At 39.2% G+C, this 21,980-nt stretch overlaps 1 protein-coding gene across 1 annotated transcript; it reads right to left on the reverse strand.

The window, feature by feature from the left end:
• Positions 1-10,864: 10,864 nt before the first annotated feature.
• On the reverse strand, positions 10,865-21,335 carry LOC140504791 (interferon-induced very large GTPase 1-like). Its single transcript, XM_072610111.1, has one exon. It carries the CDS (start codon positions 21,230-21,232, stop codon positions 13,943-13,945), a length of 7,290 nt encoding a protein of 2,429 aa, XP_072466212.1. The 5' UTR covers positions 21,233-21,335; the 3' UTR covers positions 10,865-13,942.
• Positions 21,336-21,980: the final 645 nt, after the last annotated feature.

The raw sequence follows: 21,980 nt of genomic DNA on the forward strand, positions 1-21,980 counted from the left end.
CATGGGGGAGGGGGGAACCATTCTAGATGATAATGAGCACAGTCTCAAAAAAGAGTTTCCCCAAAGATCTATCCTGAACTTTGCCAACAGCACTTCATCCTGGCCCTCAACAATATTCTAAATTGAGAAGCAAGGCATTTCCATTAAATACTATCATACATTTTAAGAAGCAAATGGTAGTTGCATGGATTTTTGTTTCTTTATTGTTACTTTTTTATTTTATTTGTTTCATTGTCATGGTGCTTTCTTCATTTTGATATTTTTATGGCTTTTTATGCCATTGTCAAGTTTTCTTTTCAAAATTTAACTATTGAAGTATTTAGTAAGAAATGGAAAATAGTTGTATTTATTTATTTTTGCTTTCACATTATATAATGTCCTAGTTTATCTCTTTCACTTTTTTTCTAAATTGATTTCTACTTTATCAAATACTAAAACAGTCCTTCCTGCTTTTATAGCTTGCATATGAATGATAGATTTTTTCACTGGCATTTTAATGTTAATCTAACTATGTCTTCTTGTTGGAGATGCCTTTCCTGCAAGTAACCTATTGGTGGGCTTTGCTTCTTAATCCCTTCTATAATGCAGTTTGTTTTAAGGGGAGAATTCAGACTACTCATATCCACTGTTGAATCTAATAAATTAGCTTTGTGTCACTTCCTTATCATTATTCTTGCTAATGCCTGAAGATAATGAAATTTATCTAAATCTTCCCTAAATATTTCCACTTTTTAAAAAATAGACATAAGATTTCATTGGTATGGGTAATTCCTTGGGAGGAAATCTTCTGACCAGAGATAATTGACACCTACTTCATAATTTATTCTTAGGGCACAGCCTATGGATACTTGAGAGATTAAATGCTTTGCCCAAGATCACACAAAAAGAAGCAGAATTTGATCTTAGGTCTTGCTGGCTATGAGATGAGATCTGCTTCTCATCAATTGGTTTTTACTCTTAAAATCTAAGGAAGAATATACCCTATTTCCATCTTTAATCTTTTCACATACTTTAGTTTTACCTCTTTCTTATTGTAGTTAGAATTTTGCCTGTTAGATTTCCTGCTTCCTTTCCTTTTTCTCCTACTTATTTCTCATTTTCCTGAAGTATATTTCTGTTAAAAAAAAATGCTGTATTTTAATGTTCTTTCTATCTGTTTCTATTCATCATAATACACATTTTGTTCCAAACACTACTTTGATTGTTTGTCACTGGCTTTAACCCTTAATGATACACCTCCCTAATCATAACTACAAGGAACAGCAGGCTTGAAGTCTATTGTCTTCAGTGCATCATTTGTCATTTAGTCACCTTGGGTTTCTCCATGCCCTGATTGATGTTTTCTTTTCTGTTGTGAATGGTTTATAAATTCTTCTGGGCATACATACCCTCTTTGCACCACCACGCCTCCCCGCCAAAAAAAAGTAGTGAAAAATAGCAGACAGATTTCTGGGCCAAGATTGCCCCAGTGCAATTATTCCCATCATGAGAAAGCAAGAAAAGCAAAACCTGTTTGAAATGTTGCTAGTCAAACAAAATTAATTCATGCATGAACTATGTCAAAAGGAAAAGTCTCAATCTGCCATCTGAGTACATCCCTAAGTACTATGAAATCGAAAAATGACACCACAAATTATTTTGTGTTATTTGTTCATTGATTGAGAAGTGTATCTAACTCATGTGTCAATACCAATGGATAAGATTTGGACTTAATTAAATAGACCTCAGTGTTGACAGACTTTGTCTGACCTGGAGACTTGTTGTTTGGGACTATTCAAGAGATCTTTCCTAGTCTACTTTCCTATATGGGATCAATTTCCCTGGATTCTACATATGGGGTAATACAGCTAGGCCTTGATCTTTTAGAGATTGTTATTATCATATAATTATAGGGGTTTTTTATGTCATTGACACTAAGTTTCTTTGGCAACACCTCCATATAAAAATCAGTAGGATTTTTTTTCATTTCAGTAATGTCTGACTCTTTATGGTTTTTACTGGTTTTTTATTGGTTAAGAAAACCACTTAAGGTTTTCTTGGTAAAGACACTGGAGTTGTTTGCCATTACCTTCTCCAACTCCTTTTACAGACCAGAAAACTGAAGCAAATAGGGTGAAGTGACTCTTTCTCAATCTCACAAAGTTATTAAGTGTCTAAGGCCAGACTTGAGCTCAGGAAAATGAATCTTCCTGACTTCAAGCCCAACATTCTATCTACTGTGTCACCTAGCACTCCGGGGATTTCCACCATTAAACTACTAGTAAAATATGACTTGTATGAGCCTATTATTGCTAGTTTACTGGTCATTAAGGTCAAGGAGTGGATTGTGATAGCTGTGAATCTTATAGCATTCAATATTTTGATTATGTTTAGACAACCAGGTGATGCAGTGGATAGAGTTCTGGGCATGGAGTCCGGAAGACGCATCTTACTGAATTCAAAACTGCCCTTAGATTTTAGCTGTGATGCTAGGCAAGTTACTACCCTAGGCAAGTTACTAAATCCTGTTTGCCTCAGTTTCCTCATCTATAAAATGAATTGGAGAAGGAAATGACAAGAAAATCCCAAATGGGGTCAAAAAGAATCAGGCACAAATGAAATGACTCAACTATGATAAAAATAGTTATGGTTTGGTATTTTATATTCATAATGATTGGAATTCAATGTTCAGTCACTTAGGTTAAGTGGTTCAAGTGCCCACAGAAGCACAGGTGAAATAGTTTGTATTTTTCTTCTATTAATTCTTTGTCAGGCAGACAAGACTTTTAGCCTTTGTTTAGATACATTCTTGACCTATTGCAGGGACTTTGAATCACTGTTCTCCTTTTACTGCTTTAGATAGTATATATTGGATCCTCCCACAAGTTTGTGATCCCAATAAGGAAATTCTCTTTACTTGAACTTCACTAATTAGGAATGGTTCCTCCTACCTTATACCCATCATACTGGCTAACAGGATAGAAAATGAAAATGAAAACTGTTGGAGCATATGGGAACATAGGTATACTATTGCATTGCTGATGGAGATGTGAACTGGTGTAGCCATTCAGGAAAACAATTTAGAACTATAGTCAAAGGTCTATAAAACTACTCTTCTTAGTCAACATCCCAAAGTGATCATAGAAAAAGGAAAAGGACCTATGTGTACAAAAATGCTTATATCAGCTATTTTTGGTGGTAGAAGAGAATTAGAAATTGGGAAGATGTCCATCAATTGGAGAAAGGACTAAAAAGTTTGGGCATTTGGTGGTGATGGACTACTCATGCGCTTTAAAAAAATGATGAAGGTGATGAAAGACCTAGGAAGATTTACATAAATTGATGCAACGTAAAGCGAACAGAACGAGAACACTGTACACAGTAACAGCAATAATGTAACTGATCAACTGTGAAAGACTTGACTACTCTAATCAATACAATGATCTGAGACATTTCCAAAGAGTTCATGAAGAAAAATGTTGTATACAACCAAAGCAAGAACTGATGAAGTCTGAGTGCAAATAGAAGTATACTTTTTTCACTTGCTTTATTTTTCTTGATTTTTGTTAATAATGGGACTAATATGGAAATGTGTTTTGCATGACTCCACATATATAGTTGCTTGCCTTCTCAAAAGGTGAGAAAGGGGAAGAGGGAAAGGAGAAAATTGGGAACTAGGAATTTAAAAACAAAGAATGTTAAAATAAATAAGGTATAATTATATACGTAAATTTAAAAGAAATGCTCTGTCCTACATCTGACGCTAATCATCTGTTCCCAACAAAGCCCATTCTTAGGGTATATAATTTTGCCACCTGAACCCCAACTTTCAGCATGTTCTCTCCCCAACACATCTCCCTGACTTTTGGGACCAGGAGTTTCTTGCATGCAGGAAAAAAAAAAAACTGTCAGTAATTTTATTGTGTATAGACATGTTTTGTTTTCCTGCTCTTGTGCCTTATAACAACAGATTTTGTAGTTGTATTATTTCCATGAGTATCAATTTTCTAGAAATTCTCTAGCCCTGGTATTTGTTTTAACCCAAGATGTAAGGCCAAATAAAGCAACAGTTTTGTTTTTTTTTTTTAAATAAAGGAAGATCTGACATTAGAGTTAAGAAGACCCAAGATTAAATCCTGCTTCTGCTATATACTGGCAATGTGACCTTGGGGAAGCCATTTAGTCTCTCCTTTCTCCCAGGCAACTCCCTAAAAATAAAATGTAAAGCAGTTGTCTATCATCGTTGACAAGAGGTTACCTATGCCAATGAAGTCTTATGTCTCCTTTTTTTAAAGTGGAAATATTTATGGAACATTAAGATAAATTTCACTCTCTTCAGGCCTCAAAAAGAATAATAAGAAGGAAGTCACCAAAAACATATCAAGTTTATTAGCTAGAACAATAGATTTAAGTAATATTAATTCTCCCATTAAAGGAAAAATTATAATAGAATGAATTAAGAAAAAACTCATCAGTATATTGTTTACAGGAAACACAATAAGAGGCTGATTTAAAAATTAAAAGGCTGGTATAAAATACACTATGTAAGTGTAACTACAAAAAGGAGGAGGGGCCATAACAGAAAAAGTGAAATTCAATTTAGCAGAAATTTGAAAGTGACAAATGAGGACATTATATAAAAATGAAAGTTAAAATGATAACCAAAAAAATAACCATTTACATTCATCAAACAGACACACAGTTAATTTCATAAAGATACTATGAAAAAGAAAAAAATACCAAAATGATGATTTTCTTTGAAAGCACAGTATATGACAAATTAAAAGAAAAATTAATATAAAGAAATAATAAAATCCATACATCTTCTATTTCTGGAAATACCTGATAATGCATATAGGAAGAGTCTTGTTTTCCATTTTGGAACATGTATAGACTGGTAGCTGGCTCTACCACCTCTCCCAAAGACACAGACCACTGATTGGCCATGTCATCAGATCTGGGGGACATGCTCTTTATCCATCTTCTTTCTACCTGGTTACATGACACTGAGAAAGATAATGCTATAAGGGTAAAACTGTCAGATCCACTCCATCTGAGATGAATATGTGTCCTGTGAATACAGGACTCAATTCTTTGATTCTTTGCATTTTTCCTTTCCTGTTTTAGATGGAGAGCAGAAATGACTATGACCTTGTGAACTAAAAAACACCAGGCATATTAAACGTCATAGTCTAGAAGTTGGAATCCATACCAGAAGATACAAGGTGAGGTGTGAGTTCCTAAGCAACTTAAACCTAGACCTGCAGGAGCAGAGATCTGTATTTCATTCATTAGTCCTACCGCATCTGGAAACTTGCTACTAGGATATGTAAAAACTTAGTTGACTGATCGCTCTCTCTCCACTTTGCAGATGGTTTAGGGATTATGTGTTCCCAGCTGAGGCTGCCCCACCCCACCCAGAGTTGGTGAGAAGAAGAATGTTTGTACTTCTGTTTTTTCTATTAGCTACAAAGTGAATATCCCTTTGCAAAAACAATTCTATACTAACTGGAGCAATTAGTGTGCTTATCACTGGATGCTAATGGCAGGAGTAGGAGCAGAGATAGAACCCAATGAGGACTTGAGATAACAGCATTCTGAAAGAGAGAGGTAGCTGGGCACTCCCTACAATCATGAAGGGGAAGTACAACTCATCTGATTCTGGGACAGGAAGTCCAACATATCAACACAATTTTATACTTTATAATCATTGGTTTGGGATTGTTTTGGTTTTCTATGTCTATACCATCCCATTCATGTACCACAATTTGTTGCCTTACCCTAATTCATGTGAATTTTCTTTTCTGAAATTCTTTGCTACTAGAAAAAGTATTACTAAAAATAATTTGATAATACATAGAATACACTGTATCTTCTTATCTTTGGTCCTCTTATGGTATATGCATAGTGATAAGAACTCTAGGTCATAGGATATGGTGAGAATTGTTGGTTCATTTCTCATCATAATTCAAATTGTTCTCCAGGATGATTAGACCAATTCAAAACTCTACCCACAGTATATTAGTTTTACTCATTCCACAATACATCTAGCATCAACTTTTCCAATCTTTTATAATCACTGTCAATTTGCTTCGTTTGAAGAAAAATGTAAGAGTTGCTCTGACTAACATTAAGTTCATTTTTAAATATAGGATTTTTGTAGATTTTTTTTCAAAATCACCTAGATTTATGCCTTGCATATGCCTCCTCTTATCTCTCAAAGGATCATCTTCTCTTTTGTCCTGTAGGGCCAGATAACTTTCTATACCCCTTTACCTGTATTTCTTATTTCCTAGTAGCAAGAACAGTACTCAACAGTTGTTCCTAAAACTTTGAGTTTGAACTTCTCTTCATCCCTCCCTCCCCACCCCTTCCTTTTAGAAGGCAAGCAATTCAATATAGGCCATATCTGTGTAGTTTTGCAAATGACTTCCATAATAGTCTTGTTGTGTAAGACTAACTATATTTCCCTCCATCCTATCCTGCCCTCATTGCTTCTATTCTCCCTTTTGATCCTGTCCCTCCCCAAGAGTATTGACTTCAAATTGCTCTCTCCTCCCATGGCCCTCCCTTCCATCATCCCCCCCCACCCTGCTTATCCCCTTATCCCCCACTTTCCTGTATTGTAAGATAGGTTTTCATACCAAAATGAGTGTGCATTTTATTCCTTCCTTTAGTCAAATGTGATGAGAGTAAATTTCATGGTTTTCTCTCATCTCCCCTCTTTTTCTCTCCACTGAAAAGTCTTTTGCTTGCCTCTTTTATGACAGATAATTTACTCCATTCCATTTCTCCCTTTCTCTTCCCAATATATTTCTCTCTCACCGCTTAATTTCATTTTTTAAGATATGATCCCATCCTATTCAATTCACTGTGTGCTCTCTGTCTCTGTATGTGTGTGTGCATGTGTGTGTGTTTGTGTGTGTGTGTGTGGGGGGGTGTGTGTGTGTGTGCAATCCCATCAGCTACCCAGACACTGAAAAGTTTCAAGAGTTACAAATATTGTCTTTCCATGTAGGAATGTAAACAGTTCAACTTTAGTAAGTCCCTTATGACTTCTCTTTGCTGTTTACCTTTTCATGCTTCTCTTTATTCTCGTGTTTGAAAATCAGATTTTCTTTTCAGCTCTGGTCTTTTCATCAAGAATGCTTGAAAGTCCTCTATTTCATTGAAAGAGCATTTTTTCCCCTGAAGTATTATACTTAGTTTTGTTGGGTAGGTGATTCTTGGTTTTAGTCCTAGTTCCTTTGACTTCTGGAATATCATATTCCACGCCCTTCGATCCCTTAATGTAGAAGCTGCCAGATCTTGTGTTATCCTGATTGTATTTCCACAATACTTGAATTGTTTCTTTCTAGCTGCTTGCAATATTTTCTCCTTGACCAGGGAATGCCACAATGTTCCTAGGAGTTTCTCTTTTTTGGATCTCTTTCAGGCGGTGATTGGTGGATTCCTTGAATACTTATTTTGCCCTCTGGTTCTAGAAGATCAGGGAAGTTTTCCTTGATAATTTCATGAAAGATGGTGCCTAGGCTCTTTTTTTGATCATGGTTTTCAGGTAGTCCCATAATTTTTAAATTGTCTCTCCTGGATCTATTTTCTAGGTCAGTTGTTTTGCCAGTGAGATATTTCACATTATCTTCCATTTTTTCATTCTTTTGGTTTTGTTTTGTGATTTCTTGGTTTCTCATAAAGTCATTAGTCTCCATCTGTTCCATTCTAATTTTGAAAGAACTATTTCTTCAGTGAGGTTTTGGACCTTCTTTTCCATTTGGTTAATTCTGCTTTTGAAAGCATTCTTCTCCTCATTGGCTTTTTGAACCTCTTTTGCCAATTGAGTTAGCCTATTTTTCAAGGTGTTATTTTCTTCAGCATTTTTGGGGGTCTCCTTTAGCAAGGTGTTGGCCTGCTTCTCATGCTTTTTTGCATCTCTCTCATTTCTCTTCCCAGATTTTCCTCCACCTCTCTTACTTGATTTTCAAAATCCTTTTTCAGCTCTTCCATGTCCTGAGCTCATGGTATATTTATTTTGGATGTTTGGGATACAGAAGCCTTGACTTCTATGTCTTTCCCTGATGGTAAGCATTGTTCTTCCTCATTTGAAAGGAAGGGAGGAAATATCTGTTCACCAAGAAAGTAACCTTCTATAGTCTATCTTTTTATCCCTTTTCTGAGCTTTTCCCAGTCAGTGACTTGACTTCTGAGTTTCCTCTCCACACCCATCTCTCCTCCATTTCTGCCCAGCTAGTGCTTGGGGTCTGAGATTCAAATGCTGCTTCCCAGCTTCAGGGCTTTGGGCAGGGGCAGGGCTGCTGCTCAGTGTGAGATTAAGTTCAGGTGCTCAGGTGGGGGCAGGGCAGCCACATGGGGCTCAGTTCCCTCAGGGGGTTTATGCAGAGACCTTCACCAATGGATCTGAGCTCCTGACTGCTTTGGGAGCCCTTGTCTGCTGCCGCAGCCCCCTCTGCTGCATCCCGAGGGGGCCCGAGCCACAGGAACACCCCACTCCCCTCTCAGCCACTCAAAAAGTCTCTCTCACTGACCCTTGTCTCCTGTGGTGGAGGGACCTGCGTGGCCACTGGAGATTCCGCCCCTGAAGCCTGCTCGGATCTGCTCCTCTCTGTGCCACACGGCCAAGGCAGGGCTGGGCTCTGTTACAGGTTCGAGGCATGAAGGACATTTGGCGTCGGTTTTTCAGGGCTCTCTGGAACTGAAATCTCCTCCACTCTGTTGTTCTGTGGCTTTTGCTGCTCCAGAATTTGTTGGGAGTTCTTCTTTACATGTAATTTATGGGCTGTGGGTTCTGAACTAGCATATGTGTATCTTTCTACTCTGCCATCTTGGCCAAAAAAAATTTTTTTTAACAAAAAAGGAGAGAAAAAATTCAAAATAACCAATGAATACATTGAAAATATCTGAAATTATATACCTGTGAACCCTCACCCACCTCTCTTAAGAATTAGGTAGAGGTACATCATATCTTTTATTTGGAGCCTTGCAATTTTGCTAAATTCTTCTTGATTGTTTTATGATTGGCTTTTTTTTACATTTACATTGTCATTTTACATACATATATACATTTATATTGGTTGTAAACATTCAACTTCATATTACATCAATTCATACAACTCTTACCATAATTCTCTGTATTCATCATGATTGTCATTTTTACAGCACTATAATATTGATTGAAATCTGTGAATAAAGAAAACTGAGGAGAAAAAATTTCAAGCACAATCAGTTTATTAGTTATAGCTAGCAATTTACCAATAAAATGGGTCCAAGAACACCTCAGTTGGTCCAAGGACCCTAAAGTGAGTTTACAGAGCACTTGTAAAGACATAAATGAAAAGCATCAGAATGGGGAACATAATAAATGAAGAATATTAATCACAAATTGAAGTACATAATATTGATTATGGCAGGGGCCTACATCTTCTGATTGGTTGGAGTATTTTGGGAGATTCCATTGTAATCAAGGAAGTCAATCTCTTGTAATCATCCTTGATAAGAATAGGGAATATTAATAAGAATGGGGAACTTTGACAGCAATTTGTCAGCAATATCCAGTGGTTTCCTAACCTCACGTGATTTATGGAGTCAAGGAATATCTATAGCTATAATCCACAACAAGGCTCTTAACAGATATAAGAAATTTAACTGGACAAAGGCTTTTAACAGAAGTGAGAATTTTGGTTAACAGGTGAACTAAGTGGAGGTGATGTCCTGTCAGTCAACATAGAATTTCACATATACTTCTTAATCTACTATAATTTATAAGAACTAAATTACATGTGTAATTAAAGAATGTAACTAAAAATAAATGATTGATCATTAATTGACCATATTTCACAATAATACATCATTATAATCAGGCACCACAATTTGTTCAGCCATTCCCCTATTGATAGACTCTACATTGTTTCCAGTTCCTTCCTTCCAAAAAGTGATATTATATCTGTTTTTATGTGTAAGAAATCTTTCTTTTTTCTTTCTGACTTCCTCAGGATTTATGCCTCCCAATATAATCACTAGATTGAGTGGTATGGCCATTTTAGTCACTTCATCTGCAAAATTTAAAATTGCTTTTCAGAATGATTGTGTGAACACGAAGCTTTAGTGCAATGTCTCAGACTCAAAAAGAAAGGCAGACCAATGCACAGTCAATGTCTATCTGTGTAGATGTATATTGACTTAGAAAACTACTTCTTAATATTATCTATTATGGTATTTTTATTTATTTTGTTAAATATTTCTAAATTACATTTTTTTTTAATTTTTAAAATTTGTTTATTTAACTTTTAACATTCATTTTCACAAAATTTTGGGTTCCAAACTTTCTCCCCATTTCTCCCCTCCCCCCACCCCAAAACACTGATCATTCTAATTGCCCCTACCACCAATCTGCCCTCTCTTCTCTCAGCCCTCCCTTCCCTTGTCCTCATCTTTTCTTTTGTCCTATAGGGCCAGATAACTTTCTATACCCCTTTACCTGTATTTCTTATTTCCTAGTAGTAAGAACAGTGCTCAACAGTTGTTCCTAAAACTTTGAGTTTGAACTTCTCTTCATCCCTCCCTCCCCACCCCTTCCTTTTAGAAGGCAAGCAATTCAATATAGGCCATATCTGTGTAGTTTTGCAAATGACTTCCATAATAGTCTTGTTGTGTAAGACTAACTATATTTCCCTCCATCCTATCCTGCCCTCATTGCTTCTATTCTCCCTTTTGATCCTGTCCCTCCCCAAGAGTATTGACTTCAAATTGCTCTCTCCTCCCATGGCCCTCCCTTCCATCATCCCCCCCCCACCCTGCTTATCCCCTTATCCCCCACTTTCCTGTATTGTAAGATAGGTTTTCATACCAAAATGAGTGTGCATTTTATTCCTTCCTTTAGTCAAATGTGATGAGAGTAAATTTCATGGTTTTCTCTCATCTCCCCTCTTTTTCTCTCCACTGAAAAGTCTTTTGCTTGTCTCTTTTATGACAGATAATTTACTCCATTCCATTTCTCCCTTTCTCTTCCCAATATATTTCTCTCTCACCGCTTAATTTCATTTTTTAAGATATGATCCCATCCTATTCAATTCACTGTGTGCTCTCTGTCTCTGTATGTGTGTGTGCATGTGTGTGTGTTTGTGTGTGTGTGTGTGGGGGGGTGTGTGTGTGTGTGCAATCCCATCAGCTACCCAGACACTGAAAAGTTTCAAGAGTTACAAATATTGTCTTTCCATGTAGGAATGTAAACAGTTCAACTTTAGTAAGTCCCTTATGACTTCTCTTTGCTGTTTACCTTTTCATGCTTCTCTTTATTCTTGTGTTTGAAAATCAGATTTTCTTTTCAGCTCTGGTCTTTTCATCAAGAATGCTTGAAAGTCCTCTATTTCATTGAAAGAGCATTTTTTCCCCTGAAGTATTATACTTAGTTTTGTTGGGTAGGTGATTCTTGGTTTTAGTCCTAGTTCCTTTGACTTCTGGAATATCATATTCCACGCCCTTCGATCCCTTAATGTAGAAGCTGCCAGATCTTGTGTTATCCTGATTGTATTTCCACAATACTTGAATTGTTTCTTTCTAGCTGCTTGCAATATTTTCTCCTTGACCAGGGAATGCCACAATGTTCCTAGGAGTTTCTCTTTTTTGGATCTCTTTCAGGCGGTGATTGGTGGATTCCTTGAATACTTATTTTGCCCTCTGGTTCTAGAAGATCAGGGAAGTTTTCCTTGATAATTTCATGAAAGATGGTGCCTAGGCTCTTTTTTTGATCATGGTTTTCAGGTAGTCCCATAATTTTTAAATTGTCTCTCCTGGATCTATTTTCTAGGTCAGTTGTTTTGCCAGTGAGATATTTCACATTATCTTCCATTTTTTCATTCTTTTGGTTTTGTTTTGTGATTTCTTGGTTTCTCATAAAGTCATTAGCCTCCATCTGTTCCATTCTAATTTTGAAAGAACTATTTTCTTCAGTGAGGTTTTGGACCTTCTTTTCCATTTGGTTAATTCTGCTTTTGAAAGCATTCTTCTCCTCATTGGCTTTTTGAACCTCTTTTGCCAATTGAGTTAGCCTATTTTTCAAGGTGTTATTTTCTTCAGCATTTTTGGGGGTCTCCTTTAGCAAGGTGTTGGCCTGCTTCTCATGCTTTTTTGCATCTCTCTCATTTCTCTTCCCAGATTTTCCTCCACCTCTCTTACTTGATTTTCAAAATCCTTTTTAAGCTCTTCCATGGCCTGAGCACATTGAATATTTATTTTGGATGTTTGGGATACAGAAGCCTTGACTTCTATGTCTTTCCCTGATGGTAAGCATTGTTCTTCCTCATTCAAAAGGATGGGAGGAGATATCTGTTCACCAAGAAAGTATCCTTCTATAGTCTTATATTTTTTTCCTTTTCTGGGCATTTTCCCAGCCAGTGACTTGACTTCTGAGTTTCCTCTCCACACCTATCTCTCCTCCATTTCTGCCCAGCTAGTGCTTGGGGTCTGAGATTCAAATGCTGCTCCCCAGCCTCAAGGCTTTTGGCAGTGGCAAGGCTGCTATTTAGTGTGAGATTAAGTTCAGGTGCTGGGGTTGGGGCAGGGCCACCACACAGGGCTTAGTACCCTCCAGGGGTTTATGCAGAGACCTTCAACAATGGATCTGATCTCTTGCCTGCTTTGGGAGGCCCTGTCTGTCGCCACAGCCCCCTCTGCTGCCTCCTGAGGGGGCCTGAGTCATGGGGACATCCCGTTCCCCTCTTGGCGAGCCAAAAAGACTCCCTCACTGACCTGTGATTCCTGTGGGTGGAGGGACCTGTGTGGCCACTGGAGATTCCACCCCTGAAGCCTGCTTGGATCAGCTCCTCTCAGTGCCATGCGGCTGAGGCAGGGCTGGGTGCTGCTCCAGGTCCAGTGCCTGACGGACTCTTTGCGACAGTTTTTCAGGTCTCCCTGGAACAAAAATCTCATCTGCTCTGTTGTTTTGTGGCTTCCACTGCTCCAGATTTTGTTGGGAGTTCTTTTTTACAGGTATTTTATGGGTGGTGGGTTCGGAGCTATCATTCTACTCCACCATCTTGGCTCCTCTCCTAAATTACATTCTAATCTGGTTATTTTACTGTATCTTCCTTTCCACAATACCATCCCTTTCCTCAGTTTAATTTTGATTATTCCTATCTTATGTCATCTTTGGCAGGTGACTGGATATGACATAACACCCATGGGTTGTTTGATTTCTGATTACTCTAAGTAGTGGTTTTGAGGATTTTTTCTTACAATGTTTAAGACTTCAAAATTTTTCTTTTGAGCACTGCTTATTTATATCCTTTCAACATGTAACCACTAGAAAATGGCCTTTTTCTGGTTATGTATTTGTTAGTTGCCTGAATATTGGATTCTTGTCAGAAATATTTGATGAAAATTTTTTGCATTTGACCCCCCCTCTTGTATAAGGTATGCTAATTTCGTTTGTGTAAAATCTTTTCAATTTCATATTATCTTTGTTTTATAACTGTCTATCTTGCTTGTTTATTTAAATATTGTACCACTGCTCAATGATAAGAAAGGTACATTTTCTGTTGTTTCTCTAATTTTCTAATATTATTACCTTTTATCACTGAGGTTACATATCTGTTATTACTTACACTGTTGTGTGCTGTTAGTTGCTACTCTAAACCAATTTTTTGTGAAAAATCTTTTTCAATTTTTCCAACAATTCTTGCAAACAGGGGTTCTTCCACAAATAATTTGTATTCTTGTTTTTGAAAACTGTTAGATTAAGATGAAGGTTTCTGGCACTCCATTGTCTAGTCTTTTCCTCTAAATCTCATTTTATTTTTTTAAACAGTAATGTAGAGTTTTAAGGATTACTATATTATCATATATATCTGGTAGTGCTATGCCACTGTCATTCTTCTTTTGAAAAATCATTTCTGAGAGAAAAAGTTCTCAAAATTCTCTGCATTCAGGTCCTTGGTGTCACTGACAATTATTATTTATTCAGGTCATTCATCACATCTTGTTTAGTGATTCTGGACCATGCATCAGGAATCTGACCTCTGCCACTGAACCTGAAATTGTAATGCTGTTCTAACTGTGACCTGAAGCGACACACAAACCATTTCCAGTATGGTTGGGTAGATGTATCTGGAGTGATGCTCCATGTGGCATATTCACCACCTGCCTGACGATAAGTCTTATATGGGAAACACCTGCCATCCTCAAGAACAAACAGAAGATCACTTGCCACATAACTGGTGCAGAAATCAAGTGAAAACTCATTAGTCTTGTACCATCTTGTACCTCTGACAGTTTGAGAACGATGAAAAGGGACACTGTGGTCTTCACAATGATTTGTGGCGGTATTTGTGCAAATTGCTTTGCAAAAGGGACACTGCTTCCAGCAGCCACTGAGCTGATCAGAGAGCATGGCCTGAATCTCAGGTACAACTTGCTTTATAGATGAAATTTCACAGGTCTCTCCTACATTTTGGATTCTGGGATCCAGGTGTTCAATCATGGCTTCCTTGAGGAATTCAATGTCTGTAATCGCCTGATGTTCAATACTTCTTAAGTCTCTTCTTGGAAGGGTCAGATGACACACAAGGCAATTACACAATGTGTCTAGCCATACAGAGGCAGAATTGTTTTGATCCTTAGCCACCAGAGTTGACTTATGAATGGCAGAGGAGATGAGTTCCTTAAAAAATTCCAAACTATTGCTTAAAAAATTCTTCAGTTTCTCTTTTCCTTTTCTTATACAGTATGCCTGAATCTCCTTCTCAATGTAATTCTTAAAAAACTGTTTTGGTGTGTGGATGTATTCCCAATAATTCTCAAAGTTTTCTTCCTCAGCCAAAGAGATGAGAATGTGTTTCTCCAGGTTGGATCGGTTTCCATTGAAGGCAGAACAGTTAGCCCTAATATCCCCAGCAAGGTCAAGGGCTATCTTTTTCCAGATGGCTATCGGTAGGGAAGCAGTGAGCTTGCTCCACGGGAAGTCAGCAAATGCTGTGATAGAGGTTGCACCTTGGCAGGAAATCTTAAAACTCATATAGAAATCCTCTTTCTTATTTTGTAGATATGTGACAGGATCATGTGCTGTCTTGAAGGCAGAGTGCATGTCCTTAAATTTAGCTACTGAACTATGACACAAATATAAGGACAAATCTATTTTATATTCATTTGTAAGTGTGTACCGTGCCCCTTCAGATGCAGAATCAGTGTCCTTGTCTATTAATCGCAGTATTTCGTGGAAATAACTTATGTTATAATCCAATCCCCTTCTCAATTTAGATTCAATATTTTCAGTAATCAATGATATAATGTTTTGGGAAGTTTGTGCTATTATCTTCTTATCACACTCTTCTACGGATTTCCTAGAAAATATGCTTTTTGTCTTCATTATGACATGTTTGTCATAATTAATGGAAAACCTTGTTCTTCTGGAATGACCTCGAAGTTTGCTTTTCACATTGTGCTCCTGTTTAAAATGGTCCAGAAAGACATTCTCCAAATCAATATCAATATTAGGGTCTTCAGCAGGAGGGAAATGTGAGGATACTTCACAGACCCACTTTGTCCAAAGTTGACTGAATGTGTCTCTCAGCTCCTCCTCACTTAATTCTTTACCCATTAAAGACAGAGCCACATCTCTACTTCTTAACAACAGCTCTTTTTCATATTCTGATTTCTTTTGATCCAATTTATCTTGACTTTTCCTTGAATTAAGGAAAGCATGTGACTTTCTAAAGCATTCTGAAACAAGTGCTTCTTTAAGATTTCTCAGTTTGTTCTCAAAGTTTCCCTTCCACTGGATCAGGATTTCATTCTCTTGGTCTTCATCAAAATACTTTTGAAGGTCTTGCCTGATGGCATCATATTTTTTTCCAATGTTCTCCTCAATAAAACTTCTTGGGAGATCCTGAATTTCCCCATTCTGAATCTGATTGGTCAGTTGGTTTTCTAAACCCAACACATGACTTCTTAGATCCCATGTCCAGTTGTTATACATTGTCTCAAGCTTGATCATGGCCATAATCTCCTGGGTATTCCTAAAGCTGAAGATGAAGTTTTCATTCACCAAGGCTTTCCACAAATCATGGATTCGGACCTTCACCTCAGACATCTTCAGTATGCTGCCTTTGCGTTCTTTGGCAGCCAAGAGAATTCCTCTTTTTAGTTCCTGGATGTTATGGCTATAACTAGGGTTAGGAGGGGCCATTGGAGGATCGCCTTCCCATAGATGAGTAAAGTAATGGACATAATTGTTTACATCAAACCGAATGACATCCCTGAAGCAGGTAATACCAGAGCACTGTTCTTGTTCCGCAGCTATAGCTGCCATTTCATCCAGTTTCTGCTGCAGTCGCCTTCTTCCTTCCATGTTTTGATCTTTGGCAGTGATTTCCCCCACATTCTGATGCACAAATAGACAGCTTGGGGAAATGTTCACTTGTTTCATTCTCAGAAAGGCCTGGACAGCAATTTGCAAGATATCTTGCATTTCTGAAGGATTCTCCCCAAATATATTGATCAAAGTCAGGTTTCCAAGTCCAATAACAAAAGTGGCCAACTCATTGTCCCGATTCTGTGATTGACCAATGAATTCTGGGGCCCTCAGTCCTTCTGTGTCAACCACAAGGACAAAGCCAAAGCCTAGCTCCTTCCAGAGCTTCTTCTCCACTTTCAGTAACTGCATGTAAGCTCCTCGTGTACATCGCCCTGCGCTGACATTGAACTGTAGGCCAAACATGGCATTCAACAGAGTAGACTTCCCTGTGCTTTGGAGGCCAAGAACAGAGAGAACAAAGAGCTTTTGGTCTCCAATTTTCTCAATCAGTCTGTCAAAAACAGCTGCCACCCACTTCAGAGGTACATAGGAAGCATCCCCATCCATCAGCTCAAGGGGATACCCACAGATCATCAGGTCAGCAGCAATTTGAGGCAGGGAGAAGAATACAGTGTCCATTTGAAGTGACACTTCTTCCAAAGCTTCATAAATCTGGCCAGTCTCTCTCAGGAGATGTTCAATACCCAAAGAGGAATCCCTGACCTCCTTGGAGACAGCTTCAAGTTCCACTTGGTGGTGTTTCAAGGAGGTACTATTGGATCCGTTTTGATTTTCTGCCAGCACCAGGGAACACAACTGGTTGTACCTCTTCTGGAGTTTTTCCAGGTGACCTCTGGTCAGGTTATCCATGAATGTACTCAACCACTGTAGGAAGTACAGCTCAGTGCTCTTGTCTTTCCCTGAGTGAGATTGAAGGATTTCAAGCACAGATCTCATCAAGTCATTGAGAGGAAATGCCCTGCTTAGCTGTGTTTCTCTTATTATTTGTTTTACTGTCTCAATCTCACTCTTGTGCTGTTCAAGGCTTAGGTTCCCCTTCTCTCTCAGGTAACAAAGCTCCCTGTCCATCTTACACCACTGGTGCCAAAGCTCTCCTTGAAGCGGGAGTAATCTCTCCTTAATTTCAGATAACTTCATCTCTTCCATGATGGCCAGCAAAGCCTGTGCCTTTCCCTTAGCCTCCTGACATTCCTTCCTGTCCACGTCTACCAGAAAGCCATGGTGCCGAGCAACTTCAGCACAGGCTTCCAGACTAAGAAAAGGACCTGAAGACTTCAGCAAGTGATTGATGACACTTGTGAGTTCATCCATTAATTCAGCTTCATTTCTGTTCCTAATCCCAATCCTCACTTTCTGGCCAGAATCAATGCGAAAAGTCTTCTCTTTATCATCAAACAAAAAAACCAATGGTTTTGTTGATTTCCACATGTCCCGGACCATTTGGACAGTCCTCTCACTTTTATCAGAAGCAGACACAAGGACCACTGTGACTGAAGCAATTTCCTGCAGAAATTTGAACTGTTTCTCATAATCTTTGGCATCTCCACGGAGATTGGTGAATGCCACACACCTTTCAAATCTGTCCTCATCTCTCCCCCCTGGACAGAACCAGGAGATTTCTACCATCCCTCCCATTAAGAGGCAAGATTTGCTGCTGCCTTGGCAGTGACGGTGGAAAAAAGCATCATGTTTGTGCTTACTCAGCAGAGAGTTCAAAATCTGAGATTTGGAAGAAGAAGCAGAACTCACAACTCTTATAAAGGACACAATAGGGATGGGTGCCTGGCAGATGAGTTGGTTATTAAAATTAAGGACTCTGTCTTCTCCTGATGATTTCTCTACCTGTCTCCAGCTTCTCTTGATTTGGCTGAGAGACCACAGAGGGAATTCTATTACAGAAGTGCAGGGATTGGGCACCACAAGGGGGAGAGCAAATTGACAAATGGAAAGTTTGTTTGAAATGTACTGTCTCATGAAATCATCAGCACAGTGAAAAATCATCATCTGAGTGTCCATTGGGTGGATGTGGGGTGGGTCTGTGGACAAAAGAAGAGAGGGTGTGATCCTGTCATCAAATAAATCATCATAAGGATCAGAAATGTCATCCTCAAGATTTGTCAGAGTCAGTACCCCACTGCCCATTGCGTCTCCATCACCTTTACAGACCAGGTATCTCAGTCGGTAATCCAGCACCAACAGCTTCTGTAGGAAATACAATGGCAATTGTTTTTCTATATCTGGCTGACTTTCATGTACGGAGGCCTTGTGAATCAGATGGAAATCGTCACGGCACATTCTCCTTGGGTAGTAATGCTCCAGACCAAGTCTCTTGGCTAGCTCTAGAAACTGAGAATTTTTTATCACTTCCTTGTGTGTGATGGTACTTGGTTCTGCTTCAGATTTCTTTTTTTTTCTCTGAAAAACACTGTCCAGTTCTTTTTTCACCTGGTCCATCTGTATACAGTTCTTGGTAGCTTCATAATCTCCAACTATGAGGAAATTCAGGTCTTTCTCCAGAGTTTCCCAATCATGACTGGCCCTTGGTTTCAAGAGGACATGAAGCACTTCTTTGGACCATGACTGTCCCATGTGAGATTGCATCAAATTCAATCGTTGCATCTTTTCTTCTGCAGACACAGCCATAGGTCCAGGAGTTACTGTGAGCCCTGTGAACAACAGGAATGCTTGAGCTCTATAGTCACATTCCTTTTTAAGGTCATGGTATTTTTCATGGGCTTCCTTCATTTCACATAACAGGAAATTTATTTCTTCACATCCTAGGAGATGGTGGAAGGTTTGGTTTTCCTCCTTGTACCCTGCACCAGCTGCAATGGAAAGTAGCAACAGGTGTATGCCTGACTCCTCTGCCTGTTTCAGGGCCTTTAGAAAGGAGCTGAGAGATGAACTGATCTCATAAGTAACATTTATTTGAGCTTCTTCCATTTTTCCTAAGGAAATTGAGGTGTAATTAATTTCAAGAAGATTATTCTTTGCCTTTTCTAAGAGCTGAATGAAGTCAGCAAACTCAGTGACACAGATATCTTGTTGCTCCTTCGCTGAGTGGAAAACCCACTGCAAAACTGAGTGACTCTGTGGGAAGTCTTCCACTTGATAGACATGAGGATACAGAAGGCTACGCAACTGGGATTTAATGAATTTGCTTTCATGAACTTGGAAGTTCTTGCAAAAATTGACAATGCCCACCAAGTAGTGCTGCAGAGTTAAGTCTTTGAGACAGATATTAATCCAGATGTTAGAGTTCCCAGTTTTTTCCCTCAGCTTTTGCTTGAAGTCAAGGAGTTTCATCAGTTTCTCTTCAGGCTCACTGATTTCCCAGGATTTCACTTCTTCTACAAAAAATCTGGCATCCTCCATGACACTCAATAACTCCTCTCCATCCTGGATCCTTCCACACTGGCCAGTCAGGGCTGTGTAAATATCCCTTAGGCAATGAGTTAATCGAAGAGGATCCTGAAAATCTTGTCTGTGGTTAGACAGAATTATGTCCCAGACAGGCACTAGCTGATGACCTCGGTCAATGACACACCAGATATGGTTACTGGCCACAAGACCAGCTTTCCATTGTAGGAAAGAATCCACCTCTGGGGGGCCTCCTGTTTGGTATACAGACATTTGGAATCTTGCTAGCAAATTAGTGGAGCTTGTACTGTGGGAAGTCATTTGGGACTGAGAGTTCAATGCATTTCCTGTGGCTGCAGCTGTCACCCCAAATCCACTGTAGCTGCCTCCAATGTACATATCGAGTGCCTCTGAGGCTTGTTTCTTCACATCTTGCAGCTCCTCTGCTTTGAAGCCCTCAGCTACAGCTTTCCACCAGAACACTCCTCCCAAGTGCAATGGACCCTGGTTCACATGAGAGCCAAACCTTTGGAAAAATGCCTCACATCTATGCTTAAGATGGGTTTCTGTATCACTGGAGTGAGTTAGAAGTGCCTCCAGCTTTTTTAACTCTTGAAGAGCTGAAGTGGACAGATGGAGCTGGTCTTGTGAAAAGTGGCAGGAGGCCAGTGGGATATAGCAGAACTTGGTGGTACAGTTGTAAGTATGTTCAGAGCATGACTTATGGACCTCTCTAGAGTCAGAAGATCTGGTGTCATTGGTGCTGACCTCCAAGTTAAATCCCCAACCTCCACCCTTAGCCAAGAAGCTCACACTGAAGCCCAGTTTCTCCATGCTTTCAGTAAACATGGCTTCTTCCTGAGTAGACAGAAACTCCTTTGTCTCCATCCTTGTTCCCTGTGCTGGGCTGAGCAGGAAGAAGTCCTCTGGGAGGCTGAGGAGTTCTTCTCTCTTCCCCAAAAGATCCTCAGCATGGTTGGTTTGATAAATGCCTTGCAGGGCAAGGCCACCTGACACCCTTCTGAGGAGCTCCCTGTCAGGAAGATTCTCCCTATGGGAGAGTGTGCCTTCCATGAGACTGAGTTGTCTGTTCATATTTTCTATGACCTCCATTAGGGGTTTCTCAGGGAGTGGCCAATAGTTAGGTGGGATCTCCATGGCCTGCCTCAGCTCCTCTTCTTTCTCTCTAACAATCACCTCCTGGCGGCTTTTGCCTGCTACTTGCATCTCCCTCAGCTCCCTCAAAGCTGACTGTGCCCTCTCTTGTCTCTTCTTCACAGTCACCCAGTGTTTCTCTTGCATCTTCTCTGAGGCCTGGGCACCTAACAGCTGAAGTAGTTTCTCCAAAGCCTGCTTCTCCCAAGGATGTTTTGCCTGGGATTTTAGTGTCAGGGTTTCCCTCTGTCGTAGGTGTTGTAAAGCTTGGGCAGAAGTCACACTCAGGTATTCCTTCAGCTTAGGTGCCCAATACTGGGCATCCAGGCCCAATTTTCTCAGCTGTTCCTCCAGCTCTCTTGTTCTTGGGTCTCCCTGGGGTGGTTCAACACCATTATTCCCTGACATAGACATGGCTGCAGGAGAGAACAGAGCATGACTTAGTCAAAACCTCATTTTACTTGGGGAAAAATGATGCACAGAAAGTATGTGTTGAGGGTATAAACTGTAGAAGGAGCTCCACAGGAAATATTCACTCTCCTCTCTTGCCCCAACAGCTTCACTACAGGTGGATGATAAACCCTGATTTGGGTTTATGACATTCAGAGTCTAGCAAGACCAAAGCTATGTGGAGGATAGAGGTGAGTACAAGAATGTGAAATGATTTACATAAATCAGGTAGTTCAATCCCCTTTCCCCATCAAGAATAGCAAACATCCCTCAATTCAGTGAGGTGAAAAATCTCTCTTTCTACTTCTGGTAGCCTTCTGTATCTTTGCCCTAAAATAGGTTCATGTTAAGCCAATTTGGAAATTTTCTGTTCAGACCTAAGTACAAAAATATACACTCCTTATTCTGAATTTTAAGATCTTACGTGATCTGCACCCAGCCTACCTTTCCTACATTATTTGACATTGCCATCTTTCCATCATTATACATTCCACCTGAATTGTTTACAGGTTTCTCCCTGATGCCATGTACTTCAGCGTACCTAAATGCAATGATCCACTTCCTTGTCTCTGACTATTGAAATCCTTACTTCGGAGCTCAGTTTAGTTGCTGTCCTCAGGGAAAGGATAATAACATTTGATAATCACATCGGAAAGTTATTTTTCCACTTAGAAATTTCTTATGACACTATTCCTAGACTTCTCCTTTCCTC

This window comes from Notamacropus eugenii, chromosome 5 (genome assembly GCF_028372415.1).
Source record: "Notamacropus eugenii isolate mMacEug1 chromosome 5, mMacEug1.pri_v2, whole genome shotgun sequence".
NCBI classification, from domain to species: Eukaryota; Metazoa; Chordata; class Mammalia; order Diprotodontia; family Macropodidae; genus Notamacropus; species Notamacropus eugenii.

What these genes read in the sequence shown, in the direction of transcription:
- LOC140504791 (XM_072610111.1), bottom strand. Translation starts at nt 21,232, where the DNA reads ATGTCTATGTCAGGGAATAATGGTGTTGAACCACCCCAGGGAGACCCA.